This window comes from Parambassis ranga, chromosome 1, assembly GCF_900634625.1.
Source record: "Parambassis ranga chromosome 1, fParRan2.1, whole genome shotgun sequence".
In the NCBI taxonomy this organism is placed as follows: Eukaryota; Metazoa; Chordata; class Actinopteri; family Ambassidae; genus Parambassis; species Parambassis ranga.
This window is the reverse complement of record NC_041022.1, coordinates 9,257,207-9,273,099: the sequence shown is the minus strand read 5'-3', so window position 1 is coordinate 9,273,099 and position 15,893 is coordinate 9,257,207. Positions and strand designations below refer to the sequence as shown.

Sequence of the window (15,893 nt, the reverse complement as noted above, 5' to 3'; positions counted from 1 at the left end):
CTCCCCATGTGTCCTGAAGCCATGCACGACCCTCTGTCCAGGCCTAGCCGCATCCTGGCGTCATCCGGTCCAAGACAGCTTAGACTCTGGGAAAAAAAACTGCAGTTCCTCAGATGGCCACTTGAGGCCAACTCCAAAAGGGAGTCATAGAACTCCATGATTAAAAAAATGCAACTTTGGAGGAAAAATAAATATGTTTAAGCCTGGAACAAAAAAGACTTTTTAAATCTCTAAAGCCACAGCTTTATAAAGAAAGTTTCTGCTGCCTAAGCTCCTCTAAAGTTCCACTTTTTGTCTATTTAAGCAGAGTGAGAGGCTGCCAAGATGGCAATGACTAGAGAATGTACTTAATAAAATGTCTAATGATTTTTTGCCATAAAACATATCATACCTCTGTTATTGTACCTCTTTTTTAATATCTTTCACCAATGTGCTTGTTGAGCCTAAATCTATGATGTCATCCTGGAAGTAGGGGAGACCACGGCTTGTTGTGACAACAACACTACACTCTGTTATATATCTTAAAGGTAATCAGACTGTTAAAAAATACTTACCAAATAAAAACCAAAGTCTTGGGCACAAACTTTGTATTCATTTCATTTTGATATCTCTACTCAGACTTATCAGCATTTAAATAAGGGGTGCACACATGTGACATGCTGCTCCATTAGCAGGTAAGTTAACAGGTTCAAATGTTAAATAATTGATATTTGTATCTTTAAGCAGACAATTACAAAAAATATTTAGTTGGTATTTTTTACTTTACATGTGAAAAATGGGACATTTGTCCTCACCTCAGTTGACAGTGTGCTTTGGTTTTCCCAGACAGTATGTGACATCACATTATGTTTAAGCACAAAACTAGTATTCCACTTTTGAGTAGACCCCCTTTGTGGTCAACTTATTGCAAGTGTGACAACTTACCCATGTGACAAAAAGCCCTGGTCTCCCCTACTGCCAGATACATGCAAATCCATCTCAGATGGGTGTGGCCACTTACTGCAGAGTGAGGTTGAGTGTCAGGATGACTTGAGCCTGTAGCAATGACATCACAGACCTCCTCTAAGGTAAGATTAAAGAGCACAACAAACTTATTAAGGTAAAAAAAATACTATAAAGTGATTGACTCTTATGACATCACAGGCAGCCACACCTGTGATCCTGTGAGCGATGTGGTCTTGCAGCAGACAGGTCTGTTGGAGTCCTGCAGAGAGTTGTTTCTCCAGGTCAGAAGGGTAAAGGGACTGTTTTTCTTTCAGAACCACCACAGCAGCTTTTACTTGATGCTTTGCTAACTTGTAGACCTCAGACAACAACTGACACAACACACATATTGGAGTTTCCAAAAGAACAGCATTTGCACCTGGGTGAAAACAGCCACAGGGCAGCTATTTGATTATTTAGACAGCCCCTCGCCGTCTGCCCCCCGGCTGCACAAAAAAAAGTGTAAACCGAGGTGCATGTCTGCATGTCACTTCATGACATGAGTTAATAGTAGTGACAGAAATTTGTCTTCAGGGCTTTCTAGCAGAAAGGCTGTAAGGTGAAGTAGTATAGAGACATAAAAAGTTTATATTTGGAAGAGGTTGTGGCGGATAAGTAGGTCAAGTATACCCAGGAGAAAGGCTTGGTTTGTTGTTGCAAAGGTGGCATTAAGAGGGGGATCATCATGGCCCTTAAGAGCCAAAAGATGTTGACATGTTGCAATTTAATTTGGATTAGGCAACCAAACAGATAGGGTTGAAATAAACCCTTCCACAACATGAAATAATTTGCATCCAGCCTTTCTGCTTTAGAGTCAAACAGCACTTTGTGTAACAGACAAAGACTCTTCTTCGTTTTCTTCTTCCTGCTGCAACATGTAGTAATCCCGGGAAATACCTCAGTTTTCAGGATATGATTTCTTCCATCACCATGCAACCAACTCATGAACAGAGAGTAAAAGAAAACAAACAGGAAAGAAGGATTGTAATAGGGCTAATGGCTATAGGTGAACCCAAAGAAAACACGTTCTGCTTGGTGCCCAATAAGAGAAGGATATAATGTTTGTGCAAAGTCATTTCACTGGAGCAATAGGAGAGGGTTTCTCTATAAATGGTGTCTTGTCTGATGATAGCTCACCTCGTCGTCATTGCCTATCAGATGTACTGTACGTCTGTTTGACTGTTTCTTCTGAGCTTTTTCAGAGAAGACACTGACAGCCAGCAAACAATAATCAAAGTAGAAAACTATTGTAAAACTCAATGAGACTTATACAAAGTTTCATCTGACAGCTGATTAATGAGAAGAGATTGATACCTGAGCTCTGATGTTGTGTTGCAGCTTGCAGTATGTTGGCCCACCTTGACTTCTCTCAGTGAGATGCTGTGGCCAGACACACAGGGGCACTGTAAGGGTGCTGGATGAAGACAGGAAACCATGCCAGCTTATCACCTGATATACCTGAAGCAGAAACATGCACAAAAAAGCATGCACGTGTACATGTTAAGGTGTAAACAACAGTAGCAATGCATGCATGTATAAACTGTATAATGTAGAATCTATTCTCCAGATGCATACCTGCGATGTGTCGACACATGCCATCCACTAACACATGATGTTTGTGTATAGATGTGCAGATCTGACAGCCTGAAAGAACACACTCTGTCTTACACCCCCAACCGCCTTCAAAGACCTGAACATAAACAACATGAACCTAAACATAGACACACAAATCACACATTGATGGTTGATGAGCAGCACATGTACGTCAGGAAGCACCACACCACTTTTTGGTGTGTTTGTTTGTTTGTTTACCTGTCTGGTATCACGACTCATCACTGCAAAACTGCTTGTGACCTGTAGGTGGCGATCTTTCCAGATCCCATCCAGATATTGAGGCAAAGTCCCTTCCAATACAATCCCAGCATGTGTAATATCATCCTGAACTTCAAAAAAATTGAGTACAATCAACACGCCATAACAGTTCATATTTTGAGTGTGTTTTTCTCACAGCATGCTGAATAAGGGGCCGAGTTTCTGTGGGCCTTGTGTGTTGGATCAGCAGATTATAGCTGTAGTAATGCTGATAGAGCAGACTAAGGATCCGAATGATCAGAAATGTGATCTGTTGATTCAGTATAAGCACATAATTTGATGACTAATATGTAATGATGATATAATTGATGCTACTGATTTCTTAGACAGCGTATTTTATCACAAGGGGTGTCACAGAGCTAAGTGCTAAGATCCATAAAACTGACTTCTTCTAAGACCAGTAACATAAACCACAAACCACCCACCCTGCATAATTATATACTCCGACCCCTCCATTACATTTGACGGAACACAGAGAAAGTTTGCACACAGAGCTGGTGTGTTAGTGTGCACAGGTGGATGTTCGGCAAATAGGAACACTCTCTGCTGCTGAGCGTGAATGACAGAGGACAGTGTGGGATTAAAGTTCTACTTGAGACTGTGAGGATATAACTGAATATTGTTTGTGTCTATAAACACTGTCGCTGTCAATACTTTTGCAAAACCAAAGTGATCACTTATCTAAAAGTAAAAACACACACTTATTTAAACTTAACTGAGATGTACCTGTGCTCTTTTACTCTTGTACTTGTTTAGGTGACGGCTGAGCCTCCCTCCCATTCTTTGTGGATTTCGTTCTATTCATTAGTTTCTTAACTTCTCTCCTCTCTCCTCTCTGTCTGGCTCTGACTCCATATCATGATCCTTTGCTTATCCTCACTTCTTTCTCCACCTCTTCCTTCCCTCACATGTCTTGTCCTCATACTCCAGTTTATGTGCTGCAAAGTTAAACAACATAATCACGAAGAGCAGAGAGAAAGAGTGAGAACTGTTTATGCAGAAATTATGCAAACCATAGATACATATCAACTATCTATGATAGACCAATGTAGTTTACTGATGCCTTCATCATTCACCAGTCTTCACATTTTCACCTTCTCACCTTCATTTGTGGGTTTATGCAGACTTAGGTTAGCCTTTTAATGAGACTGTGAGGGAGTTTGTTTACCCTCCGGTCACATTGCCACAATTATGTTGTGCACACCTGCAGCACACATAACAGTCACCATGTGAGTTGTGTAAATTGTCACTGACCTGACTCAAATGAGAGAAAACAAGGACACTGGACAATTCTGGTTCATCTCCTTCTCTTCAGGCCACAGACTCCATTTTCTGAGAATGGTGTGACTAATGTGGAGTGGCACAACCCGCAATCAGCTGTTGTAATTGAGCAAACTGTTGACAGAGCTGTGCATTTGTGAGGGGTAATTGTGTGCAACACTGGTGCACTGAGACAGCGAAGCATTTCACTTCAGCAGGCATAATTTTCAAAGTCACTGAAGCTGATTAAGTCTGCAGAGAAAGGGAGAGAGGTAGCACTTGGCTGTCAGTGTTAGTGGAGCTGAGGAGGAGGAGGAGGAGAGCTGACAGAGAAGAGCATGAGACAAAAGGCTCTACCATTAATGAAAGCATGCAGGGGCTGCTTTTGTAAGAATGATGTGTTTCATCTTGTCCCAGCCCGAGTATCAGAGCCGGCTGCTCAGACATTTGGCTAAACCAGCAGCAAATTTGCTGCACATTTAAATACTAACAAAAATCTAATGAAAACAACGTGTATGATGACTCTTATTCCTGGCATTATGTTTTGAGCTTGTCTGTTTATCATCTGAATGCCTTGAAACTGACTGAACATGGAGGTGGGGAGTCAAAGGTTAATGGCGCTGTGACCACTATTGTATCTGCAGCACACCCTAAGGCAGTTTCTTGAAATTAGGCAGGAGACACTTACCTGGATTCAAGGATGAACTGATTACATAGGTCAAAGGTCACTGTTGCTCTGCTGACTTAAACAAAATCCTCTCACACATTTGTCTAACAGGATAAATCTTAATGTGAGGATTTTATTTTCAAAATATCAACACTATGATAATGTTATGTAAACAAACCTTTATTAAATTCCTTACTATGAGTCTGGACAGAGGCATCCTACCACGGGGAGGTAATTTTAAATTCCTTTGTCAAAGTGAAATAATATTTGTTGAAATATGATGAAATATGCCACATACATTTTTCACACTGAGTACCCTCAACAATCTGTATTGTTCAGCTTAGTATGTTTGCTAAAATGACCTAATTAATAGTGTTATTTGAGTCCACCTAACTTACAGTTAATCCGAATAAGGGCAATGCAGTGTGTCATGATCATCGGTTTGTTTAGTGTTGTTTATTTAAATCATTTAAATCTGTGATTCTTCTAGTTTATTTAGTTTTCCGGTGTTTTGTTGGACTTCCTGTTTTATTTCTAAAGACTCCGTTCCCCTGTGTTTTACTTCTTGTGTTCCCGCCATTTGTATCAGGAGAGACAAAGATGATTAGATGATAAATATTTATTGAAGTACAATGAATGAATGAAATGTGCTTTGGCGTTCTAGACCCTGACGTGATGACCAACATCCAAAAGGGGGGAAAAGACAGGAAATGAGGCCGCTTAAACAGGAGTCCCCCTGGGTCTAGACCTGGTGGTGGTGAAGGAGCTGGAGAGCAGGGGATAAGAGGAACTGGTGGAGCTTGGGGTGGAGGAGGGTTGCCGAAATCGATCTGAAAGACAGGAGAGGAGATGTAAAACTTTTAAATGATTTTTGCTGAGCTGTGATTAAACAGGAGAGGGGCAATGCTCGACCGCTGATTGGAGGAGGAGTTTCTCTATATTAACCACCTGATTAAAGTGGGAGGCAGAGAGAGAGAAAAGGGGCGGGGGAGAAGGAGAGATAAAGTGTGAGAAGGACAAAAAGGGAGAGGAGGGTGGAAGAAGTGGTGAAAATGTGAGGATAGTCTTCCTGATTGAACTGTGATTACCTGCCCCGCCCTAATGTGTCTTGTTACCCTTGTGTATTTAAGTCTTGTCTTTGCCAGCTCATACTGTTATGCTTCCCTCACATGACGTCTCAATAGCATAACATGTCTGTTATATCACCTGTCATGTCTCAGTCAGACATTTCAGCCTGACACAACAGAGGTTATTAATAGTACACGTTTTTGTTAACTATAAGTCTACCTGTTGTAATTACAAATAAACAGATCATGTGATCACACTAATTTATGTCACTTCAGAACATGAGACTCAAAGAAATATGAACCATCTGTCAGATCAGATCTGTGCACGTGTTCATGATATGAGCAGCTCAAATTCTCAAAGGCCAATGAAACTAGATCCTGCTGCCATAACTCCAGCCTGGCGTACAGCACTGAAGGGCTGACAGACTGCAGCACTTGCCCACATACTTATGTATCCCTAAATTTAACAGTGTTTTTAATTCAGTAGAATAAAGATGTTAATTAAATTAATTAAAAAGTTTCTGTAACTATGCATGTTTTAAATTTAACACAGTGTAAAGCATCTTCAAACAGTAATTACTGAGACCTCCATATATGAAGTAAAAGCACAGGAATGAATATGGCCCTGGGATGTGAGAATGTACCATAAATCATACAGAGTCGTGAAATTTGACACTGCAGGGTGATGTATGGCTACATCTGGTGGAGGCATGTTGGCCAAGCTTCAAGTGTGAAGTGGAGGTTGTAAGTAGATGCAACTTCAGTTCCTCTTTGGATACAAGAGAACCCATTTAGACTGATGAATCGCAACTGCAACACTGATACTGTAACACATGGACAGCGTGCACCACCCATTTGCTGCTCCCTGTGGTTTCCTCATTTCATCTGCTTTTTGCTGCTTCATTCTGACACAAGGCTTCATGTCCGCCATGACCGACCAAGCTCTTGTCTCTGAAACCAGTCAAGCATCTGAGGCAGAAGGCCTTGCTCCTCCATCACTTAATTCCCCAGAACAGTGTGAGGAACATGAGGAGAGCCTGTCTATGTTCTGTTTGGATGACCTGCAGCCCCTGTGTAAACAGTGTGCAGCTGTGAGCCATGCAGAGCACAGGGTTTACATTTTAACTGAGGCGGCAATTGACTGTAAGGTAGGAAAACATAAACCTCCCTATGATGTTTGTCAGTGAAGAGCATGCAGCATGTTTATGACCACAAATCAGCAGTAAACAACACACTGCCTGGATTTGGCAGGAGAAAGGATTTGATGTTTATGTGTTGATGACTCAATATAAATGTAGACTATGTTTAAATCATTCCTATCTTCTTAAATCTTACATTATTGTGTTGCAAATGTTGCAAACCTTTATGTCTCCTGAAGGATTCAAACAATATAAATTTGACACCTGTCACAGATTTATTGCAACTAATTCTCGCGTGAACAGCACATCCGTCGATTTTCACTATACTGCAGAGATGACAGATGATCACAAAGGTCACACCTCTGGCCATGGAGGCTGAGGTACATACACATATACTATGATGGATGGTAGCTATAACACTGCTCCAGACGTTAACCCAGGAGTTTGTGTTGACACAATTGCTTTTTTTTTTTTAAATTAAGTCCTTTATGACCTGTTGTTGTGAACATCGCTTTAGTCACAGTTACACAATGCAATTTCTATTAAAATGGTTAAAGTCACAACATAAAATATTTGATTATAAATACTGCTTGTGGTGTGCTAGTTAATTTTGGAAGTATTTTACAAAAAAAAATCAGAAAAAGCCACCAGATCCGCACTAGCACACGTATTCCACTGGAAATAAAGACGTTCAGAACATTCTGCTGGAGGATCAGCTAGGGAGCAGCTGGCGGGAGATTACTGTTTTCCTCAAGGACATTTCATTCGGGTTACATGATTGCCAGAAACAGTGCTTGAATGTGGTATTCTAGTTACAGTCACTCAAATGCCAAGAGGCAAAACCAAACAGACAGAAAAAGACATCAAGCACAGGTCTGACTCTTATGACTCTTTCACGCTTTTTCATTTGCATACCGTACTTCCTGGAACCGCAGAAAGCAGATATTTAAACAAGAAGGCAGTCAGTTTTCTTTTTTTTATTTTAAATCCACTGTAAATATTTATTTTCCTTCCTGAACAGATGCAGCCCTGTTTTTAGATTAGCTGATTCAAGCAGAATTTAGAGAGTGATTTAAAGCACCATCAAGGTGAAAACTGAGGCAGTTAATAACTGAATTAATAATATAATAAAGAATTTTCCCTTGGCGATAAATGAAGGAATTCTGATTCTGAACTGTAACTCACTGTGACACGTGTTTAGGGCAGGGATCTCAAGCTTGCAGCCCTCGGGCTGATATTTTGTGGCCCCCCACTTGACATCAAAGTTTAGTGTTAGTGCGGCCCGCACATTTTTCTCACACACACTTATTTGCTGAGGCTTGCCCTGTGCGTTTTATATTGTTTTATCACTTATGGGCTACCATAGCTCAGGCACACAACAGCTTCTGGTGGTGTTTGTTGACAAGTTAGACAACTTGGTCACATGGTTGGAACGTGATTAACTAAGAGGTTATGAGGTTCTTTGTTCTGAAGAACTGTTCATGTTCTGACCTGTTATTAATAAAGATTGAGAAGACTGGGCCAGTACTTTTTTTGGAATATTTGATTCAGCCCTCTACCCCCTGGTTCAGGGTCTCACAATACAACAAAAAGCTACATATGCACACATAATCACAGGCCGACACACCTTAATAAAACTAAGACCAGCCTAATTTTAACCTCAAAACATGCATTCACCTGAACATCATTTATGTTACAGAGTCATTCAGATGTGGTGTCATTTGCATGTAATTCTCCTTGCGGCCACTAGGCGGAGCTAAGATCATCAGTAAATGGACTGAATGAGAAGATGAGTCACTTCGAGAAGGTCACACAGACCTGTGAACTTGCATCCAAGTACAACCAGGTAGAGCAGCACCTTCAAATATTTATTCTAATATTAATGATAATAATGATAATTTTGTATTCATTTGTGTGTTCTGTTCTTATGAGACTGAGGTCAAACGTACAGAGCAGCTCATAAAGAGGGAATTTGAGGAACTTCACGAGTTTTTGCAGCAGGAAGAAGCAGCCAGGCTTTTTGCACTGAGGGAAGAACAGGAGGAGAAGAAGAGAGATGCTGATGAATGCACCGACAGAATGAATCAGGTGATCAAATCCCTGGAAGATAAAATCCAGCTGATTGAAGAGGAGCTGGATTCAGACGGGGACGGAGTTCAGTTTTTACAGGTAACACCAGTGAAATGCTGTGATCAGTGTATTGAAATTTACTTAAATCAATTTAACCACACAAACTGTTTTTCACAGCGATATGAAGACACAATGAGCAGGTATGTAACTTTCTATAATTTCTTGACATGTATAAAGAACTCTGTGACGGCATGTCTGTGTGTGCAGCCTATGGCTGGGTCACAGGAAGCCAAAGAAAATGAGCCGACCTCTGATAGATGTAGCAAAACACCTGGGTAACCTCGGGTATGCTGTGTGGGAGAAGATGAGGAATATCGCCCCCTACAGTTAGTATCTATCAAGGCTTCCTCTGTCCTTGCCTTCAGTCCTTCTGACTTCCTCTGTATCCTCCAGCTCCAGTGATGCTGGACCCCAGAACAGCTGGCCAGTTTCTGAGAGTGTCTCCTGGACTTAACAGCATCCAGATTCCCCCTGCACCTTCACAGAGGCCGGAAGAGGACATGGGTGAGGATTGGCCCGTCCCAGCCAATCCTGAACGTTTTCATCCATACTCCTGCATTCTGGCAAGAGATGGCTTCAACACAGGCATACACTGCTGGGATATTGAGGTCTTTTTATTTTAAGTTATTTTTGTAGATTTTTGTTTCGGGCTGCGTAAGTCAAACTGATCACCTCTGCCCAGTCTAAATCTTTATTTTCCACAGGTTGGTGATGCTAATAACTGGACACTTGGTGTGGCCGCTCAGTCGGTGTCCAGAAAGACAGAGTTTGAGGCCTGTCCAGAAGCAGGGATCTGGTGTATCAGACTGCGAGATGGAGAGTACCGAGCGCTCACTACACCGGCTGAGATCCTCAACAACACTCAGCAACTCAACAGAGTCCACGTGAGGCTGGACTGTGATGGAGGGATGCTGGAATTCAGGAATGCTGACACTGACACACATATTTTTACATTCCAACAGTGCTTTACTGAAACAGTGTACCCATATTTTGAGAGTATATCGGCAGGTGGTGGTCTTGCTCTGTTGCCACAAAGAGTAACAGTCAGCGTGGGGGCAGATTATATCCCTGCTGATGATGCTTTTATCACTACATCAACAAACAGCCAAAGGGATACGGGATGTGCGACTGAAGAGAAGAAATCTGCAGTCTGTTCCGTGAAAGAGACAACAGCTAAAAAGGAAAAGACATCAAAGAACAAAGCTGCTGCCAAAAAACAGACCAGCAAGATCAAGTTCACTGCGCGCTATCATGTTTCACTGAACAAAGCCCGATACAATGAATGTCAAACCCAGAAACAAAGCCAGACTGATCATGTTGATGATATACCAAAAGTGCCATGAAGCAGAAAACTTGAATATGTATGTCATTCTGTAATAATAAATGTTTATTCGGAGATAGAATAATTAAACTTCCACAAAATTCTAAAAATGAGTTCATATAAATCCAAAGGAAACAAGGACACAGTTATTTCCATATCTCATAAAAACACCAGCCTCTTTCTTGTCTCAAAGAGACACTTTACCTTTCATAATAGCTTCATAAAGTTCATCAGTAACAAGCTTGTAACACCCAGCACGGCTGTTCAGGAAATAAATCTTTTCACTCTTGTCTTGTGGCTTGTATCCTTCTCTCTGCAGTCGTGTCTTCTGAATTTTAAAAGTACCTGAAAACAAAGAGAGAGAAAAAAACAAGTTTGCATTTTATTTGTATTTATTTGTATGTACAATTACTTTTAATTGTTTTTGTGTTCTAGTGCCTTTGGACTGTTGTCACACCTGTAGTGTCGACGGTTGGCATAAGTCGAAGGAAAACAGGCCGTGCGTAGGAGGGCAGGGCTTTTTGTACCGCCATCAGGAACTTTTCGAGGTCCAACTTGCCTCCTGTGGGAGCTATCGCTGCCATGCCAGCCTTCCCCTCCACTCCTGCACACAAACACCATTCATTGATCTACAGCCCTTGACTTTGTATATTTGTATGTTTTTTTCCATCTTTTCACATTAGTACCTGGTACAGAGACTCCGTACACGGCCACATCTGTGTGACCCAGCAGGCCACTCAGGACTCCCTCCACCTCTGTGGTTGAGACGTTCTCGCCTCGCCAACGAAATGTGTCGCCGCTGCGGTCCCGAAAGTACATGTAGCCATATTCATCCATCACCATCACATCACCTGATGGACAGAGGCAGGCTTCCTCATGTATTCGTGTAAATATAATGCATGAAGGCACTCACTGTGTCTGGGTTTCTGGGTTCTACTGCTGCAGCTTTAGTGGTGTAGCTGTCGTCTTAAAAGACTAAATCCTGTTGTAGTCTATTAATCACATTGAAGATTTGGATGTTTTCTACTGTGATGCTCACTTTTTATCTCTCTTCTCAGTAATTTAAATTTCAGTTTTCTTATCTTGGGTGTCAGACTTTGGGTGAAACGTGCATGGATCATCATTAGTCTGATGAAGATAGTAAAAAAAAACATACCTGAGACATAAGCAGAGTCACCCATCTTGAAGACATCGTGCGCTATTTTCTGATTGGTGGAGGATTTATCAGCGTAGCCGTCAAACCTCCTGAGGGGATCAGTGAGGTTGATGCGTCCCACCAACATACCAGGCTCACCTGCAGAGACAGAAAGGACAGATTCCTTAATTATGACGCAAAGTTAGCCTCATTGTGATGAGTCTTGAGATCCTATTTATGGTCTCAGCATCACAGAGATCCACATTGTTGTATTAAGGTTGCGTGTGTGATGTTACCAGGTTGACAGGGTATGCAGAGTCCCTGAGAATCCCTGAGCAGCTTTCTGTTATCCTGCTGCACCTTGACCAGTCGGATGGGATAAAAGTTGGGGAGGATGCGGCTGCTGAAGCCACACGCTCCCACCTGGATGTGTAAACATAACACGTGCACATGACATAGGATGCTGTCTTTAAAATCAGCTCCAGTTTACCACTGAATCTTCATCTGAAAAGCACACCTTCCCATCTATGTTGATCAGGCTGCAGTTGCACTCAGTGGCTCCATAAAATTCCCCAATTGTCTGGATTTTGAATCTCTTGACAAACTCTTCCCACACAGAATGACGGAGGCCGTTACCGATGGCAACACGGACCCGTTGATGGGCCTCAGATGGACGGACAGGCTGCGCCAACAAGTAACGGCAGATCTCGCCTATGTACTGGATTACCTGGATTTCCAATGGTAGAATGGCATCTTTTAATGGTTGAAGACACTCAATAGAGACAGACACAAATGTTGCTGCAGTGTGTACTTACAGTGCAGTTGTGTTTCACACAGTCATCCCAAAAGCGACTAGCTGAGAACTTTCTCCTGATAACAACAGTCAAACCAAACAGCAAACACTGTCCTACACCCATGATGGTGCCTGTGGACAACAACTTCTGGTATATCTTCTTGTGTATTGTCACATGACCACAAAGACATCACTACAAGTGAAATTAACATTATGAAATTTTTGTTTTAAACAGAGGAAGGCCTACCCGCAGAATGATAGAGAGGTAGGCAGTTGTAGATGACATCATCTTGACGTAAACCAAAGGAGTGAAAACCAAAAGCAGCGATGCGGTAATACCTGATATGGAGAAGGCACAAACAGTCCCCACTGTATCAATCTGACATGAGAGCAACTTGATAATTTGAGAAGTGATCCTTTATAATTCATTTAAGTTGATGAAACTCCTGAACACCTCTGTTAGCATCTACTAAATGTACTGAATTATGGACAAACTCACCGACTGTGGACCACTACAGCTGCCTTTGGCATTCCTGTAGTACCAGAAGTGTAAATGTAGAACAGTCTGTCTGAGTGGAGAGAGGAAAACATGGCATAGTTTACGAAACATGAATAAAACTGCTACAATAAACTTACATTAAATCAATAAATTAACACTTGCTGATCAGACTGATCCCACACATGCTACACTGAACTGCAGATTAGCCTGTTAGCATAGTCGCCAGTTTGGCCTACCTAACAGACAAATCACTGAGTGGATTCATTCAAATAATATATATTGAAGCCATTACTTCTATCTAATACAGTACATGCTAGGGTTGCACTGTACTGAATGTATCTGATATGCCAAGATTGATCATCTCCCCTCAGCCTCTGACTATCTAAACATAACAGAGGACATTCTTTTCACATTAATCTATCTAATGATGATATTAATGTTTTGCTGATAATTGTGTGCATCCTTGGGAAACTTTTAAACAACCATTTGAGAGTTAAAACCTCCCTGGTGTGTGAGCTTGCTTCCCAGCTTTGTGGTGCATTCCAGAGTCACATGCTTTTACCCCCATGGGAAGAAAGTAAAACTGCCTGTTCTGCTGCCATTTTTTTTATAATGAGGTTAAAGAGAAAATAGAAAACAAAATGGAACTGACGGTGACAATAATGTGCAATGAAATACATTAAAAAGTAATCCTGATTAGTGTCAGTAGTGGTATGCACCTATACCATCATTCCTTAACATGCTTCTGTTTCTCCTTCTATTTATGTGGGTCTGACGGGTTGAGCAAGCAAAGACTTGAAAAGTTTCAACGTTGGAATGCCGTAAAATAACAGAGGAAAAAGTAATACAGATAAGCAGAAAAGGACAAACACAGCATATCACCTGACTGCTCAAATGTGAGGTTTAGAGTGATCATTCAATGTTTTTGAATAAATAATAATAAATGTTTTATATTCTATTTTAAAAATGCATGTTCTTCATAATACACTTTGAAGTGAGTTGATGTGTGTGTTCTTAGATGCCATCGGGTGTGTTTAATCACATAAGAGGGACCAGATGGAGCCCAGTTTGACAGCTAGCGTTTTACCTGAGGCAGGCAAAGACTTGCTTCAGACAGCAAGATGTTGCAACCAGTAAAATGTAACACACAATCCTGATACGCCAACAACATCCCATCTGCACAGATACGCCTCACCGTTAAATTCTTTCCTGAGCTTGTAGGGAGGCGGGTGTGTAGGTGAATGGGATAGCAGGGTGTCCAGGTTCTGAGCACGAAGGCTGCAGAGCTTCTGGTCATCATCGTCCTCGCCGCTGCTGAACAACACCATGCATGGCTGCAACAGGTCTCTCACTTCTGACACAGCTGGAAGACAATCAAAAGCCATGTGTTAGAACAGATACCAACAAATACCAAGAACTCTGTCTGATGATTCCCACCTTCAGCCATCTCTGTGCCAAACACCATCGCTCGAGCTCCAGACACACTGACACAGTGCAGTAATGATTGTTGTCGAAGGTTGTAGTTGATGTGTGCAGCCTCTACGCCGATCATAGCCAGGCCCAGCCACAGAGCCACCACTAGAGGTTGGCTCTCCATGTACAAGGCCACTACATCACCCTCAGCCCAGCCCTGCAACAATGCCCAGTGAGCCACAGCATGGCATCGCTTCTGCAGCTCCCGAAAACTCCAAACCTGCATGAGAATCAAACTGGTCTCACTTTAACCTCATTTAATGTGGTTGATGCTGCATTTATCTGCAATCCTCACCTCTGCAGTGGACTCATAGATCAAGGCAGGTTTGTCTGGATGTAGTGTTACTATCTGGGCAAACAGTGCAGGAATGGTGCTTCTGTTTCTCATATTAAGGTTCAAGGAAATCTTCACTCGCAACATAACAATCAGACACCTTACAGAAACACAGGAGTTAAAGGTAAACAGTGTGAAAAAGAGACAGCAAGAGAAAGGAGCACGTACAAGCTACTTGTATACATTAGGTCTCTTTTGAGGGTGTGTAGAGCTACATGAATCCAGGATCCCTTCCAGGCCGTGCAGAGTCCCAGTCCCAACAACAGCCAGCAGAAACATGGGGACAGCGACAACCACACAGCCCCCAAAACACAGAGGCTCACAAAGACACCAGTCATCAGATGCATGATTATCATCTGCAGGGATACAAACAGCGACTTCATGCACAAAAGCAATCAAAACTCTGAGTTCTAATTTGCTCAGGTGAGGCTTACCTGATTTTTTTTACTGTGCTCCACTAAGAAAAAAGCAGCACCTGAAGTCCTGAAGTGTTCAGCAGAGCCACAGTGTTTGCAGCTGCTCGGAGCTGAGCTGTCAGATGTTTTCAAAGAGCTGGTCAGAAGGGAAATGCCTGATAAGCAGCTCGCAGCGCAGGTTACAACACATAGCTCCTGCGTCACAGTAGTATGAGTAGTATGGGCGTGATTCATCACACCAGGGGGCAAAATGTCATCATGTCTGATTTATAAAGTCATAAACATGTGGTGAATTCCCTATATATAAAGAATTATCTTATCTTATCTTATCTTAGAGGAGAACAACAAAAAAATATTCTATTACAAGTAAAAGAACCACAGTCAAAAAGAATGCAGGATAACAGTGTCTGTTGTGGTATATTTCGATTTAAAACTATTAAACTACACTTCTAAGGTGGTCTTTTGTAGTTCAAACATGTATTGAAGCGTAGTGAAATATAACTTGGATCAGGTTCAAGTCCTTTTTAGACTTAGACTCCTGCCCATTCATGAGATTTTTGACTTTTGCTGCACCTCTGAGCAGTAAAGAGACAGACGCAGTGATGAAGTGTGACCCTATCACACAGAGCTGGCATTAGAGTGCCGTTAAGAAGCATGTTGGCACTGCACAGTCAGACGTATGAAGCCTTTGTAACCACCTCTCATTCACACAGAACAGCAAGATGTAACAATGCCACAACTCTAAATCAGCGCTGAGAAAGCCCAGAAATAGCAAGATGGGGTCTTCTTAGCAGCATTATAGG

The 15,893-nt window shown here is 41.8% G+C and overlaps 2 protein-coding genes across 3 annotated transcripts; one reads left to right on the top strand and one right to left on the bottom strand.

Moving 5' to 3' along the window:
• Nucleotides 1-6,754: 6,754 nt before the first annotated feature.
• LOC114432949 (zinc-binding protein A33-like) lies at nt 6,755-10,495 on the top strand. Its single transcript, XM_028401088.1, has 7 exons — nt 6,755-6,998; nt 8,740-8,835; nt 8,922-9,158; nt 9,237-9,259; nt 9,327-9,445; nt 9,513-9,727; nt 9,824-10,495. Exons 1-7 carry the CDS (start codon nt 6,771-6,773, stop codon nt 10,460-10,462), a joined length of 1,557 nt encoding a protein of 518 aa, XP_028256889.1. The 5' UTR covers nt 6,755-6,770; the 3' UTR covers nt 10,463-10,495.
• Nucleotides 10,496-10,614: 119 nt separating this feature from the next.
• Nucleotides 10,615-15,231, bottom strand: LOC114432882 (long-chain fatty acid transport protein 1-like). 2 transcript variants are annotated; one of them, XM_028400970.1, is made up of 14 exons: nt 15,109-15,231; nt 14,858-15,030; nt 14,636-14,774; nt 14,305-14,560; nt 14,063-14,230; nt 12,868-12,937; nt 12,616-12,707; nt 12,391-12,500; nt 12,093-12,302; nt 11,872-11,998; nt 11,597-11,734; nt 11,127-11,291; nt 10,898-11,044; nt 10,615-10,785 (listed from the first exon to the last, which is right to left on the bottom strand). In XM_028400970.1, the coding sequence occupies exons 2-14, from the start codon at nt 15,028-15,030 to the stop codon at nt 10,628-10,630; spliced, it is 1,953 nt and encodes a 650-aa protein (XP_028256771.1). In that variant the 5' UTR covers nt 15,109-15,231; the 3' UTR covers nt 10,615-10,627. The 2 variants fall into 2 exon arrangements, with proteins under 2 accessions (XP_028256771.1, XP_028256763.1); XM_028400962.1 differs by lacking the exon at nt 15,109-15,231 and having other exon boundaries at nt 14,858-15,101.
• Nucleotides 15,232-15,893: the final 662 nt, after the last annotated feature.